The 13011-nt window shown below is 50.4% G+C and overlaps 1 protein-coding gene across 1 annotated transcript in view; it reads right to left on the bottom strand.

Moving 5' to 3' along the window:
* Positions 1-4680: 4680 nt before the first annotated feature.
* The window catches only part of LOC118778663 (bromodomain adjacent to zinc finger domain protein 2A-like), a 30238-nt gene continuing 21907 nt past the window's right edge, over positions 4681-13011 (bottom strand). Inside the window, exons 20-30 of the mRNA XM_036530271.1 lie at positions 12423-12973; positions 11970-12198; positions 11325-11480; positions 10630-10790; positions 9892-9957; positions 8048-8331; positions 6839-6974; positions 6232-6378; positions 5735-5991; positions 5356-5499; positions 4681-4881 (exon numbers count right to left, since the gene is read on the bottom strand). Coding sequence (XP_036386164.1) covers positions 4719-4881; positions 5356-5499; positions 5735-5991; positions 6232-6378; positions 6839-6974; positions 8048-8331; positions 9892-9957; positions 10630-10790; positions 11325-11480; positions 11970-12198; positions 12423-12973 — 2294 coding nt within the window. The 3' untranslated portion in view covers positions 4681-4718. The remainder of the gene's footprint in view (positions 4882-5355; positions 5500-5734; positions 5992-6231; positions 6379-6838; positions 6975-8047; positions 8332-9891; positions 9958-10629; positions 10791-11324; positions 11481-11969; positions 12199-12422; positions 12974-13011) is intronic.

Here is a 13011-nt window from a genome sequence, read left to right as displayed (position 1 = left end):
CTGAATTACTTGTCATTCATTTATTACAGGCTTTATGCATGGACATAAGCAAATCTGAACCCCTCTCGCAACATCCAACATGATATTCTGTTCTCCCTAATGTTTCATATTAACTGATATTTTTAGGCACACACAATATTCCCTCATCACACTTACGTTCAATCACCATTGTCATGAAGGGACAGTAAGAGAGTCATCTCTCATTGAAAGACAGCAGTGGTGGGAGACCAGAGTGGTAAACATCTGGTAAGTTTTATGTTATTCAGTACATAATTTTTCCTCCCTCACTGTCATATCACCATGCAGTTCAAGATCTTACATCGCTCATGAGATTTGAAAATATTTATTATTTATTATTTAATATTTATTAATATATATATATTTTTTTTTTTTTAAAAATATGACCCAACAGAGAGCTGTGCTCACGCCTTCAGCGTGCAGTGCAATGGGGAATGGGGAACGCTGGATAAACAGTGCTGAAAGTTTCGGAAACGACAGGATTAGGAAGGGGCGAACAAAGGAGTGCGCCAGTCCAGCTGAGCACACAGGAGTGTAAGACAACAGCTGTGGGGCCACAGGCTTGTTGACCGGAACCGTGAGGTCCAAACAAAAAAAAAAAAAAAAACACACCAAGTAGACAGCAGGGAGAAGGTGGCACCCTTATTCCAGTAGAGGCGGGGGAAAAAAACTGAGGCCAGAGAAAAGCCGATGAAGCGGGACGCCCGCCCCCGCTGGACCGGGGAGCATTTTTCGGCAGGCCGGGTCCAGAATGAGCTGGTTGGGCAGTGTGTGTGTTCCCCCCATTGTGGAGCGGATTACCCCCTCCGCTGACTGCCCTTGCACCTCTTAACCCCTCTTTTGTGGCATTAAGCCCTGTGTGGAATGGAGGGGGCGCAGTGGCTCTGTTGAAACCCGCTTGCGTGGGGAGTTTTCGGCTTCCTACCCCCAGGAGTGCTGACAATAACACAACCCACCTCCCTCTCTTTTTCCCCCCACGCCCCCGCCCTCCACCACCCACACCCTCTCACCCCCCCACGATGTGCCCCTACGACCGCCCGTTTCAAACTGCCAGCTCAGGGATACCAATGGAGGCACACATGCAGAAACCTGGAGAACAGGGGGACGGACCGACGTGCAGAGCTGAAGAACTCTGGATGAGGAGCGCCTTCAGAGTCGCTCTCATTGACGCACACAGCTCAACCCTCCTTGTCTTTAAAGGAAGGCTTCTGCAGCAGCCCGAGGCACCCTCGTGAGCCCCTTCCCTGTCTGGCAGAGAGACAGCGGAGACGTCTCTAGTATCGAGGACTCCCGCTCATCTCCCATAGGCTCTCCGGCCAGCCTCGCGAGCCCGCTCCACCAATGGAACCAGTGTCTCTAACGGCTGCGTGGAGGAGCCAGTGGAGGCTGGCAGAGAGGGGCCCTGCTGCCACTCCCAGGGAGAGGGGCCTCAGCTGGGAATGACAGCACGGCCGAGCCGGGGCCATGTGCTGCAGACAGAGACATCAGGGGGGAGACATCATGAGGAGTGCACACGGACACTCCATGGGGGTTTTCCTCCAGCCCGCTCAGGGCTACTCGGCAAGCATCAGGGAAAACAGCCAACACCCAAGGCTACCATATGGCAGAGAACATTATCAAAAGGTCATTAATTGTCCACCATGACCAGTCAAGACTCACAGCCCCTCTGTGAAATTAGTTGCTCTTTTTCATGGCTTTGTTGCAAGTTCAGCTGACTTGCAGCAATATATGATTGCAATGCAGGTGAACACACATTTAGCATTGGAGCACCAAAACCATTGGCACACAGAGGTCACAGGACTCACCACTGGCCTACCCCAGCAGTTTACAGGCAGCAGGATGGATTCTCATGTTCACATCTTCACTGGGACAAGGCACATACATGGCTGCACTCGAGGAGTATCCTTCCCAAGTAGGGTTGAGGAGGAATCCCAGGGAGTTGGAATCCATAAGTGTACACCCTCAGGCCTGTGCAACATCAGTTTTGAACAAGGTGAGGAGGCGGACACTTCCAGGGCCAATGTTGACAACCTCCACAAGTTCATCTCGTCACACTTACCAAACCCAGGTGCCTCAACATCCCCACCGCTTCCTGCGGTTCTAGCAAAAGTCCACATTATACGAGTGATGGTACATATTACAAGTAGCCACCATCCTTGCCTATTTGAGCTGCTATATGTGACATCAATTCGACCACAAAGTGCATGGAAGATTTGAAAAGAAACAAGGTGACACCAGTTGCATCGTCTCTACTAGATGTGGTTTATTCAACTCACAGTACATTCTACAAATGCACACGTGTTACATCACATCGGTACAACATGTTCCTTAATGCCTCCTCATAAAAATTATATTGGTCCTAAAAATATAGAAAGGAATAAATTTAGTCACAAAAACTGTACATTATTAAAATTCACTAAACACCACATTTTGGTTTTTAGAAAAAAGTATGTCCCTTTTGTGTTACAAAGAACACGCATCTGAAATTCCTCGTTTTTGACCAGTTTTGATTTCAGTGTAAGAAACTAAGTTTAAATACCCAGTAGACTGGATAGCAATCTTTCTTTTGCTTATGTTTTCCTCTGACAAACTCCTTAATGATTCAGTGCCAAGCTGTTGCATGTATTCTGGAGGAAAGAAATGGGAGCAAGAAAAACCTTTAGCCTTTAGACGTTAAGTGTGGAAAAGGAGAAGCCACATTTGTCAGTTGTCTGAAGAAGAAAAAGAAAAAAAAAAAAAATGGAGGAATCACTGCCCTACGAATCTCAGGAGAACAACTTGCTAACCTGGTCTGGCGTTTCTGGGCTGCACATGGCTAATCTGCATGCACTCCGCTCCAAACTAGCAACGGTTACTCCAAACATCGTCTCGGCCAATTCAAATCACAAACATTTTTAGTCATATACAGAACCTAAATAGATTTTGCTCTGTTGCAATAACCTTTCACAAAATTGTTACCACTGGGGTCCATGATGCACAAAAAGAAAAGCGACCAAGCAAGCGCTTATAGCAGGTAAAAGGGAGCATTGATTTTTCATTGAAGGCTTTTACATTTAGACGTATACAGTGTTGATCACTATATCCTAAAAAAAAAAAAAAACAGTTCAAGCATGCCAATGAGCCCAATTTGACTTCAGGCGAACCACGACTTTAGCAGCAAATGTCCAAACTAGTGTTACAAGAACAGTAATGTGGTTGAAGAGGTCAGGTGACCGAGTTCACTATTACAGATGGGGTAGAGAATTCAACTTGCAAGTCAACACACTGTTTAACTGCCATTCTTAAAAATGCGAGTAATTAAGTAAAATGGTTGAGTAAAAGGTCTGCCAAGCTTCCTTGTAACATTTTATAAAATCAAAGTGACAGCTCTGTGCCTTCTTAAAACTGTAGCTCTAAAACATGAGAATCCGTCTTTTTTTATGAGCTTTCAAGTTTCTCCACATGTATTTAAAAAAAAATTCTGACAAATTCTGCTAAAACTTTTGTTCCAAAAGGTACCTACCCCTTGCCTTTTAAAAGCAGGTCCAGCTAATGTTTATGCACAAACTATTGAGCAAACTGGGACAAGATCTCAAACCAGCACAAAACAAAATAAAAGCAGAAGTCAATTACAAAATTACTTTAAGTATGGTCACCACTCCTAATTCCACGTACGATTCCTTTCAACAAATGCTTACAATGGACAAATCCCGTCTTAACAGGTCAGGAGCAGTCAGCAGATGGCTATGAACTCAACTTCAGAAACAAACAAGCCAGAACAATAAAAAGAAGACATCCTCCAGTTTGTAAAGAGTATTTTAGAATGAGCAGCACGGGGGGGGGGGGGGGGCAGTCACTCAAGACAATTTTGGAAAACAAGTTAATTTTTTTTTTTTTTTTGTTTCACCAGCCATTTAATTTATCACCTAGACATCTCTAACGTGGTCTGTACACATTCACTATGACCTATTGCTATTAAATAATCTCAGCTATTTGTATCTTTATATATATATATAGAATATATAATAAAAATAAATTGAGAAAAAATTGCTTCTAGTCTTAAGACCACTAGGTTACATTTCAGATGAATGGATATGTGACGTGGTCAGAGTTGATTCAGAATGAGTTTGGCTTCGAGTGGTTTTGGAGTTGAGTGAAACAGTCGACACCGGTTTGGCCTGCTGTGTATGGGTTGCATTGCTCTGACTGAACCGTGGCGAAGAGTACGATAACAAACCAATGGGGGTGTGGCATTTCAGTGCCTCAGGAGACAGGTGGGATGCTCAGTAGACTTGGTGCGACGCACAGGTGTGGCGGCATAAAAAAATAAAATAACGTGAACAGTAAAAAGTCACAAACAGTGAACAGACAAGAGAGAGAGAGAGAGAGGCTCTGAACATGCCATGTCACACTTTCTGTGATGGGATGCGTTTGCTTTTTGTTTGCTTTCTGTCCCAGCACCATCAGGCTGGGCTGTATGGAGACAGAAAAATAAAACAAAAACAAAGAAATAAAATTCTATACATATATTCATACAGTGAGCTGGAAGCAGCTCCAGTAGCAGTTTTTGGTGGTAATGAGGAGCGGCCACAAACAGGGAGGGAGGGTCCACACACACACACACACACACACACACACACGCCCACATGCACGCACCCGCACGGCCACACACACACACACACACACACACACACAGGTTCCATGGGCCCATCCCCCCAGGTCTACTTGTTGTCCTTGTTCTGGTAGAACTCGGCCCAGCGGCTCTCAAAGAAGCGCCGCATGGAGTGGCCGGCCATGCCCACCTCCGAGGTGTCCTCGTTGAAAAGCTCGCAGTTGTTGAAGACCAGCTGGGCATCGGCCGCAAACTCCTCGCAGCTGCAATACCTGTCAGAGGCAAGACACAGGTGAGGCGTGATTGTTAATTACACCCCAGTTTTTGCTTTTCAAAGGAAACCCACTACATAAGACTCGGCGGCTCTGCCCTGACACTTCATCAGAGAGGAAAGCTGCTTTCCTCCATCTTAAATGTGACAAGAGGAGTCTCAAATCTGGCCCCCATCCATTTATATTACATTTGGCCATTTAAAAAATGCTGTTATCCACAGCGACTTCCTTAAGTCCATACAAAAAAGTTAGGATTTAATATTGTCTCTGCTCTTAGCCTAAGTGACACAATTTGATAGTAGGAGTCATTCCGTAACACACCACATTCTGTTAAGTGCCCCAGCAGGTGCAAGAAGAAGTTTGTGGATGCAGTGTAAATGTTCAGGCTTTGGGGCTAACTATCTGGAGCCTTCGGCAGGCGCATGCTGCAGGATTGCGTCTGCACCACAGCGTGTGGGCGCAGCAGACTCTCACCCTCCCTGCAGCAGGCGTTCCCGCATGGTGAGGAAGTCCATGGGGTTCTTGATGATGCGCCGGTACCCGGGTACGAGCCGAGGGTTGACGGGCTCCAGGAAGGGCCAGGCGTCGCTGTGAGACTCCATCTCCATCAGGATGATCCTGCGCAGGGGCAGAGTCACGAGTCAGAGCGCTCAGTGCATCGCCACAGGTTTTTCACACACACACACACACACACACACACACACACACAAAACACGATACCCATGCCACGCACACACGCAAACACCTGTACGTGCAAGTCTCACACAGACTTAAAAACTGATCCAAGTCGTCATCCCCCTAAAGAGATCACTAGCTGTCCGTGCACCCCCCCCCGCCTGGGTCCCTGACGTACTCGCAGTAGGTGAGGTCAGGCTGGTTGCGAGTGGTCATGCGCCGGCGTTTGGCGGGTGAGGAACTGTCTCCTGAGAAGCGGGTGTAGGGGGAGGCGGTGGCGGCCTGCCCGTCCCTCCGTCGCGTCGTCATGCCCCCTCCCCTCCGGGGGCTGTCATCCTCGTCCGAGCTCCCAGAGTCATAGCCCCCAGCCTGCCTCTTCCGGAACCGCAACCTCGATTTCGGCGGGCGCTGGAGCCGCAGGGACTCGCCATTCGCCTGGGCGGGGGGGGGGGGGGGTGCGGAGAGGAGGACAGTCAGCAAGACAGTTATTTCAATGCTTGGCTGAGGCTGCAAGCTTCAAACGCAGGTTTTGAAGGAGCGTATCATCCACGGCCCTTTTACTGATGTCACTCTCACTGAAGTCTCATATGGAAATGGCAGGAAATGGTGGAAACCCCCCCAGACGCAGAAGCGATTCCCCTCCGTCTTCTAACTCCTCCCTCCCTTGCTGGTTACCTTGGAGATGCAGGTGGGGCAGAACCAGTCTCCCTCGGGGACCTGTGTGACTTTGGGCCGCAGGCAGTACATGTGGCAGCCGCGGTCGCAGGCGTCACACAGCAGCAGGCACTCGTCGTTGTCCCCCTTGCGGCACACCTGGCAGGTCTGCAGGGTGACAGAGAGGGTGAGACACGGCTCCTCCTGAGGCTCACCACACACAACATATTTATATACCAGTGACACACCAGCCATTTAGCAGGGAAATGGATGACAGACATGAGAGATAAGGCAAACAGAAATGGTTTCTAAATTATACCTGCATAGCAGAAGCTGTTATCTACAGCTGTTTCCATAGCTTACAGCTGTTACACGGTATCCATTAATACAGCTGGACGTTTACAGAGGCAACTCTGGATTAAGTGCCAGTCCAAAGTATCTCAACCAAGGGTACAACAGCTGTGCCCCATGTGGGACTTGACTGGCAACCAGGATTAGGAGCCCTGCTCCTTACCACCACACCACACCGCTATCTAGATTCAGCCATGAGATTAGCGGGGGGCGGGAGCAGAGAGGTGGGAGAGGGGGCGGTGCGGACGGAGGTGCGGGTGACGGAGCTCTCCCTCACCACTTTGACGACAGATTTCTCCCAGGCGATGGCGTGCTCCAGCTGCAGCAGGCACAGGGAGAGCTGGGCGGCGCTGCGGGTGCGGTCCAGCGCCTGCCTCCACGCCCGCAGCCGGGGGGTGATCTCGCTCTCCAGGCTGCGGACAAAGCACGCACACTTAGGACTTACACAGGCCAGATGCCTTCCTCTAAAAATGCCCCTCTCCCCACCTGCAGCATAACAGCACCGATGGTACTGGAGGCAAGCTCACCTCCTACAAAGTAAAGCACTTTGAAATTCATGGTACTATGTAAAGGAATTTTGTTAAAAAAAGCATTACTCATATATTTTGATAATTACTATCTAAATTATTACATCTACACAACATATGTTTTGTACACATTCCACAGTATCTCTGGGCCCAGAAATGCCCCCCCTCACAGGGCAGACCATCAGATCACCCAGCTACCCACACAACTCTCGGTCATGCTTATGGTGTATGGCTGAAGTGTGGTGGTGCCATCTGGTGGTGGCAATGATCAGATGTCTGTGCTTCCCAGGCCTTGAAAGCATACAACCCTCTTTTGGCAAGCCTGGTATACGCTGGTTTTTGTGCTGATAAAGCTGAATTAATCAGGCACTGAAGAGAACAGCGATCTGGATCTGACATCTCGACACTTATGAGGAAGAGACACAATGAAGGAAGTGCGTAATACAGATGTCACATCCAGAGCGGTATTTGGTTAACAGCTCAATTGAATGCGATAATTAAGAGCTCGGCTGGAACATGAGCAAGACAGTGTGTCCCCTGCCATGACCAGGGGTTGGAAAATGCTGATTTGAGTGCTCTGAAGTCCAGTCTCTCATTCAGTATGTTTTCCATGCAGGGCCATTTTCACCTGCCCAGAAGACAGGCACATACTGATTTTTCATTCTGGAAAGGGTCGCATTATTTCGGTTTGGCTACACGTTAACTCTGCCCTGGCTGTTTCTTACCCATGATAGGATGCTTGTCCGAACAACAGTGTAATCACTCTGCTAAATCTTGCCCCTTACTCCGTCCCTTGTGCAGAGACATGTGACTGTCAATCTCAACTTGCTTAAATTACTACACCAGGGCATTGAGGACCAAACTAACAGTGAGACCCTTTCCAGGCGGAGGTGTCTTGACACGTGATAACAGGGGTAGGTCCACTGGATCGGGACAGAGGTGTGAATCCTGAAGTGCACCTCTCTACATCCAGCTGATTCTCCTCCCCGGGGGTCGGGGTGAGGGGCGCCAGCCGGACCACGTCCCCCAGGCTCCACAGGGGCTCCTTGAGGTAGCGCCGCTCGATGTTGCGTTCCAGGGTGGCCAGCCGGATAACGGCCAGGTCCAGCGGGTTGGTGGGCAGCCGCAGAAAGCCGGACCACTCCCTCTTGGTCTTGACGATCCAGTCGTCCTGGGGGTCCACCTCGTGCTCGTGGTACTGGAGGTCCTCCCGTGTGGAGTCTGGTTCTGGCAAGGTGAAGCCCTGCGTGGCCAATCAGAGGGAAGAAGGGAAAGGCCAGGCTTATTATGGGGGAGGGGGGATTGTAGATCAGCCTAGCCTAATCTTGCCATCACACTTCCACAATATCTGATGTCACACATGTCTCAGTGGCCCAGCCCAAGTGATTTTATACTTTATAAAGACACAGTGAATCAGACTGAGTAGAAGTGTAGTATTATACTAAAAGCAGGCATGACGCAGCCCCCCAGAATGAAATCTACCTCTCAACAAGGAAAGACTGTAATCATTAGGACAAATGTTCGTTTCAGAGGCTGAGAACCCTTCATTTAGATAGTAGTAGTTCATGACATGAAGTGGTTTTCCCTCATTGGACTGAAGCAGTCTTCCTCACTAGATGAGCAGAAGTTTGGTTTGAGAGACATGGTTCAGAAGTGCAAGGATTTTATGACATGATGTTTAACAGGTCAACACTGGAAATGATATACTGAACTTGGTCAAGCATATGTTTCCCTTATGTGGGGCATCCCCCCCCCCCCCAAGTTTACTGTAGCCCTGAAATGGAAAACCTCAGGGACATGAGATGCCTATTAAATGCCCATATTCTCAGATTTTTCATCAAACTCCTCATTTCATAAGTGCATGACCGTCATCTCACGGGCAGGCACGGGATTCTGGACAAAGGTAGGCCCTTGAAGGCAGAGAGGAAGGAGTTAACAGAGTCTAAGCCAGGACATGTGCTGTGGTCAGACCCATAGAATGCTCCCTGCGAAATCAGGGACTCATCACCCCACCCCTCAGAGCAGCTGGATCCTTTTTACAATAGACATGCCCTCTGTTGCACTCACTTACCTAATACATATACATAATTCTTTGGGCCTGAAAAAAGCCTCCTTGTGTCAAGCTCATTAAACCGATCTACTCCAAACACTCCAAACACAAGGAAGCCTGTGGCAAAATAGCTGATGCACTTTCTGACTCCAGAGGACTGCTGAGGAGTATTACAGAGACAGCATTTGCTCTTGGGGTCTTTCCGCCAACACAAACTCTGGAGGGAGGTTCCAAAGCAGACAGCAGCTGACAGCAGCAGTGCAGTGCGGATTAGCAGCAGTTAGTAAGAGCATGGTTAATGTCAGAGGGAAGCTGCTGTAGGAGGAAGGGAAGCAGAGGTGGGAGTGGGAGTGGGAGTGGGGGGTGTGGGGGTCTGAGGAGGATTAGTATGACTGGAGGCGTGACTCTACTCCCTGTCCCCTGCTACAGCAGGAGGGCGTAGCTGCAAGTTTCCTGCTACACGCCTGTTTGGTTGTCTCCAGGGGAACAAACTACGGAACCACTTAAGGCCAACAAAACCTTCGTTTGATGGTCCGGTCTTTCTGTGTCGACAGAATTAAACCAGCAACATTCATACAATTTGCACACAGCCCTACTGAGGACCACCTTTTGAGTCAGCCAATCACAGTGGCTCTCAGAGCCAAAAATTTGTAGATTTCTTTTGCATCACGTTCCCCTGGAGGGGGGAGAGACAGGCATGCAGACGAAGCCTTACTTGTCACCACCCCACCCCAACCACCTGGCTTTCTGTACCTGAAATTCGGGGGCTGCAGTTTCCTCAGTACCGTCAGTGTCGCTCCTTGTGTTCTGGGAAGCCATCTTGAAATATAAATTGCGGAGATTGTGAAGGCAGCTCGGTTTGTGCCAGCTGACCTCAGCAAGCATACACTTCCTACCACAAAGTGGCCAGTGACCCCTGCTCAGCTCACTCTATCATGCTGAGAGGCAGTATGTGCGCTGGTTTTCATTCCAATCAACTTAATGCATTTAGGGCAACAACTTAGGTCAGTCCTATGTATTCTCTCCAGCACAGTGCAGTCAAAGTCTAGCCTAGTGCCACTGAAAGCATCACTTCTAAGGTCAGATGCAAGAACGGTATCCTACAACATCCCCAGAACAGTTCTGCAGCATTTTAGGAATATGTTTCAGTATCACATAAAACATTAACCTTGCTGGCTCACTGACGTAAGTGTGAGCACTGGATAACTTAAGACAATTTAAACAAAGGGGCATGTTGTGGACTCTTGTACAAGAATATGCATGTGTGCAAGCAGTATTTGATACATCAAATCCAACTGACAGACATGGAAGATGTGAAGAGCGTCCTTGCGTAGCTATGAGAAAAACTTTTAAACTTTCCTTGGAGCTATAATGATCTCTGCCTCGGTCTTTGCGTACTTGCAAAGTAATCCAACTACGATCGAAACACAACGTTCACCCACCCGCACTATGGCGAGAGGTTAAAGGCCCCCGATCTCTCCCCTCTCTCACCTTGATCTGCAGGTCAGCCGCCAGCACCCTCTGCTCCAGGTCCTCCACCCACTGCAGCACGCTGACGTCCGCCTCCATGGCCCCCCTGTTCGCCTCCCACTCCTGCTGCAGCGCCTGCGACAGCGCTCCGCCCTCCTCCACCTCCCGCTCGAACACGGGGTCTGAGGAAACGCGCACGCGCGCACACACACACACACACACACACACACACGCACACACACACACACGCACACACACACACACGCACACACACACACGCACACACACACACGCACACACACACACGCACACGCACACGCGCACACGCACACACGCACACGCACACACACACACACACACACACGCACACACAAACGCACGCACACACAAACGCACGCACACACAGTTACAGTCTGCTTCTGTTTGGAACAACACCCTTAACTGGACAGCCAAACACGAGTCTAAAACCAAACTTCCTTTAAATACGCTAATAGTATTGGCAATTGGTATGGACAACTAAAGCACTACCACAGATGGGGAATGAAATTCTAGATTAACGCAGAAGACGAGAGCATTAACAAACAGAGCTGTAACAAAAATGAAGAGGATAGACAGCACAAAGCAACCACAGAATCTAAAATGAGTGCAGTTAACTAAAGTCTGGTGAGAGAGGTAAGAAGAAAGGAGCTTTCTCGCCCTCTCCTGGCAGGCCTTACCGCTCCTGGGCCGGGAGCAGACCTCCTCCAGGTACTCCCTGTGCTTAGAGAGGTGCTTGTGGAGGGCCTTCTCTCGGACCCCGCGAGGGTGCAGGGCCTGCAGCAGGGCTGTCAGCTCCTCCGGGCTCCGGATCCACCACCACCCACGCGCCATGCCTGCGGGAGAGAGTCTGTGTCACCGTCTGCACACCCCCCCACACCGCCCAACACTCCCGGGGACGTCACGGAGGTGACAGGTGCCTTACTGTGCGTCTGCGGTACTGTCACAGACATAAAATAAGACTTTGGAATGGAACATCTCTTCACATGCAAGTCATAGTTCATAATTACATTACATTACATTACTGGCATTTAACAGATGCTCTTACCCAGAGCGGCTTACATCAGTTACAATGTTATCCATTTATACAGCTGGATATTTACTGATGCAATCTGGGGTTAAGTACCTTGCCCAAGGGGACAACAGCATTGCCCCAGCGGGGAATCGAACCTTTTGGTCACGAGTCCTGCTCCATAACCACCATACTACACTGCCACCCCTAATTGGTTTGCATACCGTATGACATATAGGGCAAATCACATAATTGCACTTGGACAGTTACACCAGGAAAGACACTCCAGGGACAGCCTGGGGCACGGTCTGACCTGCTGGGATGGGCTTCACCACCAGCTGGCTGAGGTACTGCTGCTCGATCTGCTGGATGAGCTTGGAAGGGGGGCGGCCGCGACGCTTGGTGGTCCCCGCCACGGAGAGGCCAAGGGCGGAGGAGTCAGCGGACGAGTGGCCGGTGCTGGCGCCTCTCCTCCGCCGCCTGCCGGGTTTCGGGAGAGGGGTGGAGCACACCTGGGGCAAGAGGGGCGAACCGAAGAACGGCTGGACAGACCGGGAGAGAGAGAGGACAAGGGGACAGACGAGACAGGAGGACAGATTTTAAAGATGAAGAATGAATTGGGGGGGTGGAGAAAGGAAAGAAAAACAAAGAATATCAACATCTGCACAGACAGTCACAATTCATTTTGGATTCAGATACTTTCTTAATCACCCAGCCAAGGTCATTCCATTCACTCTCAGGTTGCTTGGTGGTTGACGGGACTCACCTGTGGAGGGGCTGAGAGGAGGGCGCCTGGGGACTGGAAGGGGTCTTTCGGCGACGTGGGCAGGGCCGGCTCAGAGAGGGAGGTGTGGTCGCAGGGCGTCTTGGGCAGCAGGTTGAACCACTGGCCGCGCCTCTCCGCCTCCTCCTTCACGCTGTCGCCGGCAGCCCCGTTGCAGGCGGCTCCCTGGGCGTGGCCCGGCCAGGACAGGAGGGCCGTCTGCGCGGCGGCGTCCTGCGCGCTCTGCCCGGCGGCCCTGCCCTCCACCGACTCGTCGGCGCTCAGCTTGCTGCTGCGGCGCCGGCGGCGGATCTTGGCGGTCCGCAGGTGCAGCTCCACCTCGGGCTTTATCTTGCGGGGGCGGCCCCTGCTCCTGGGGCTGCTCATGAGAGATGCAGTGCCGGGAAGAGGGTCCACCTCCGCGGGGGTGTCGGGGGGAGGCGCCGGGGGAGGGGTGGCGACGGGAGAGAGGGGAGGCTCCGGTTTCACCTCCTCCTTAATGGGAACAACGTCCGGTACCGCGTCCTCTGTCACAAACACATCCGATAGGCTATCTGCAGGAGGAAAAGCAGGAGTGGGAGGAAGTGTCAGA

Source organism: Megalops cyprinoides, chromosome 6 (genome assembly GCF_013368585.1).
Source record: "Megalops cyprinoides isolate fMegCyp1 chromosome 6, fMegCyp1.pri, whole genome shotgun sequence".
In the NCBI taxonomy this organism is placed as follows: Eukaryota; Metazoa; Chordata; class Actinopteri; order Elopiformes; family Megalopidae; genus Megalops; species Megalops cyprinoides.
The sequence above is the reverse complement of the archived record's forward strand: the minus strand, read 5'-3'. Positions and strand labels throughout refer to the sequence as shown.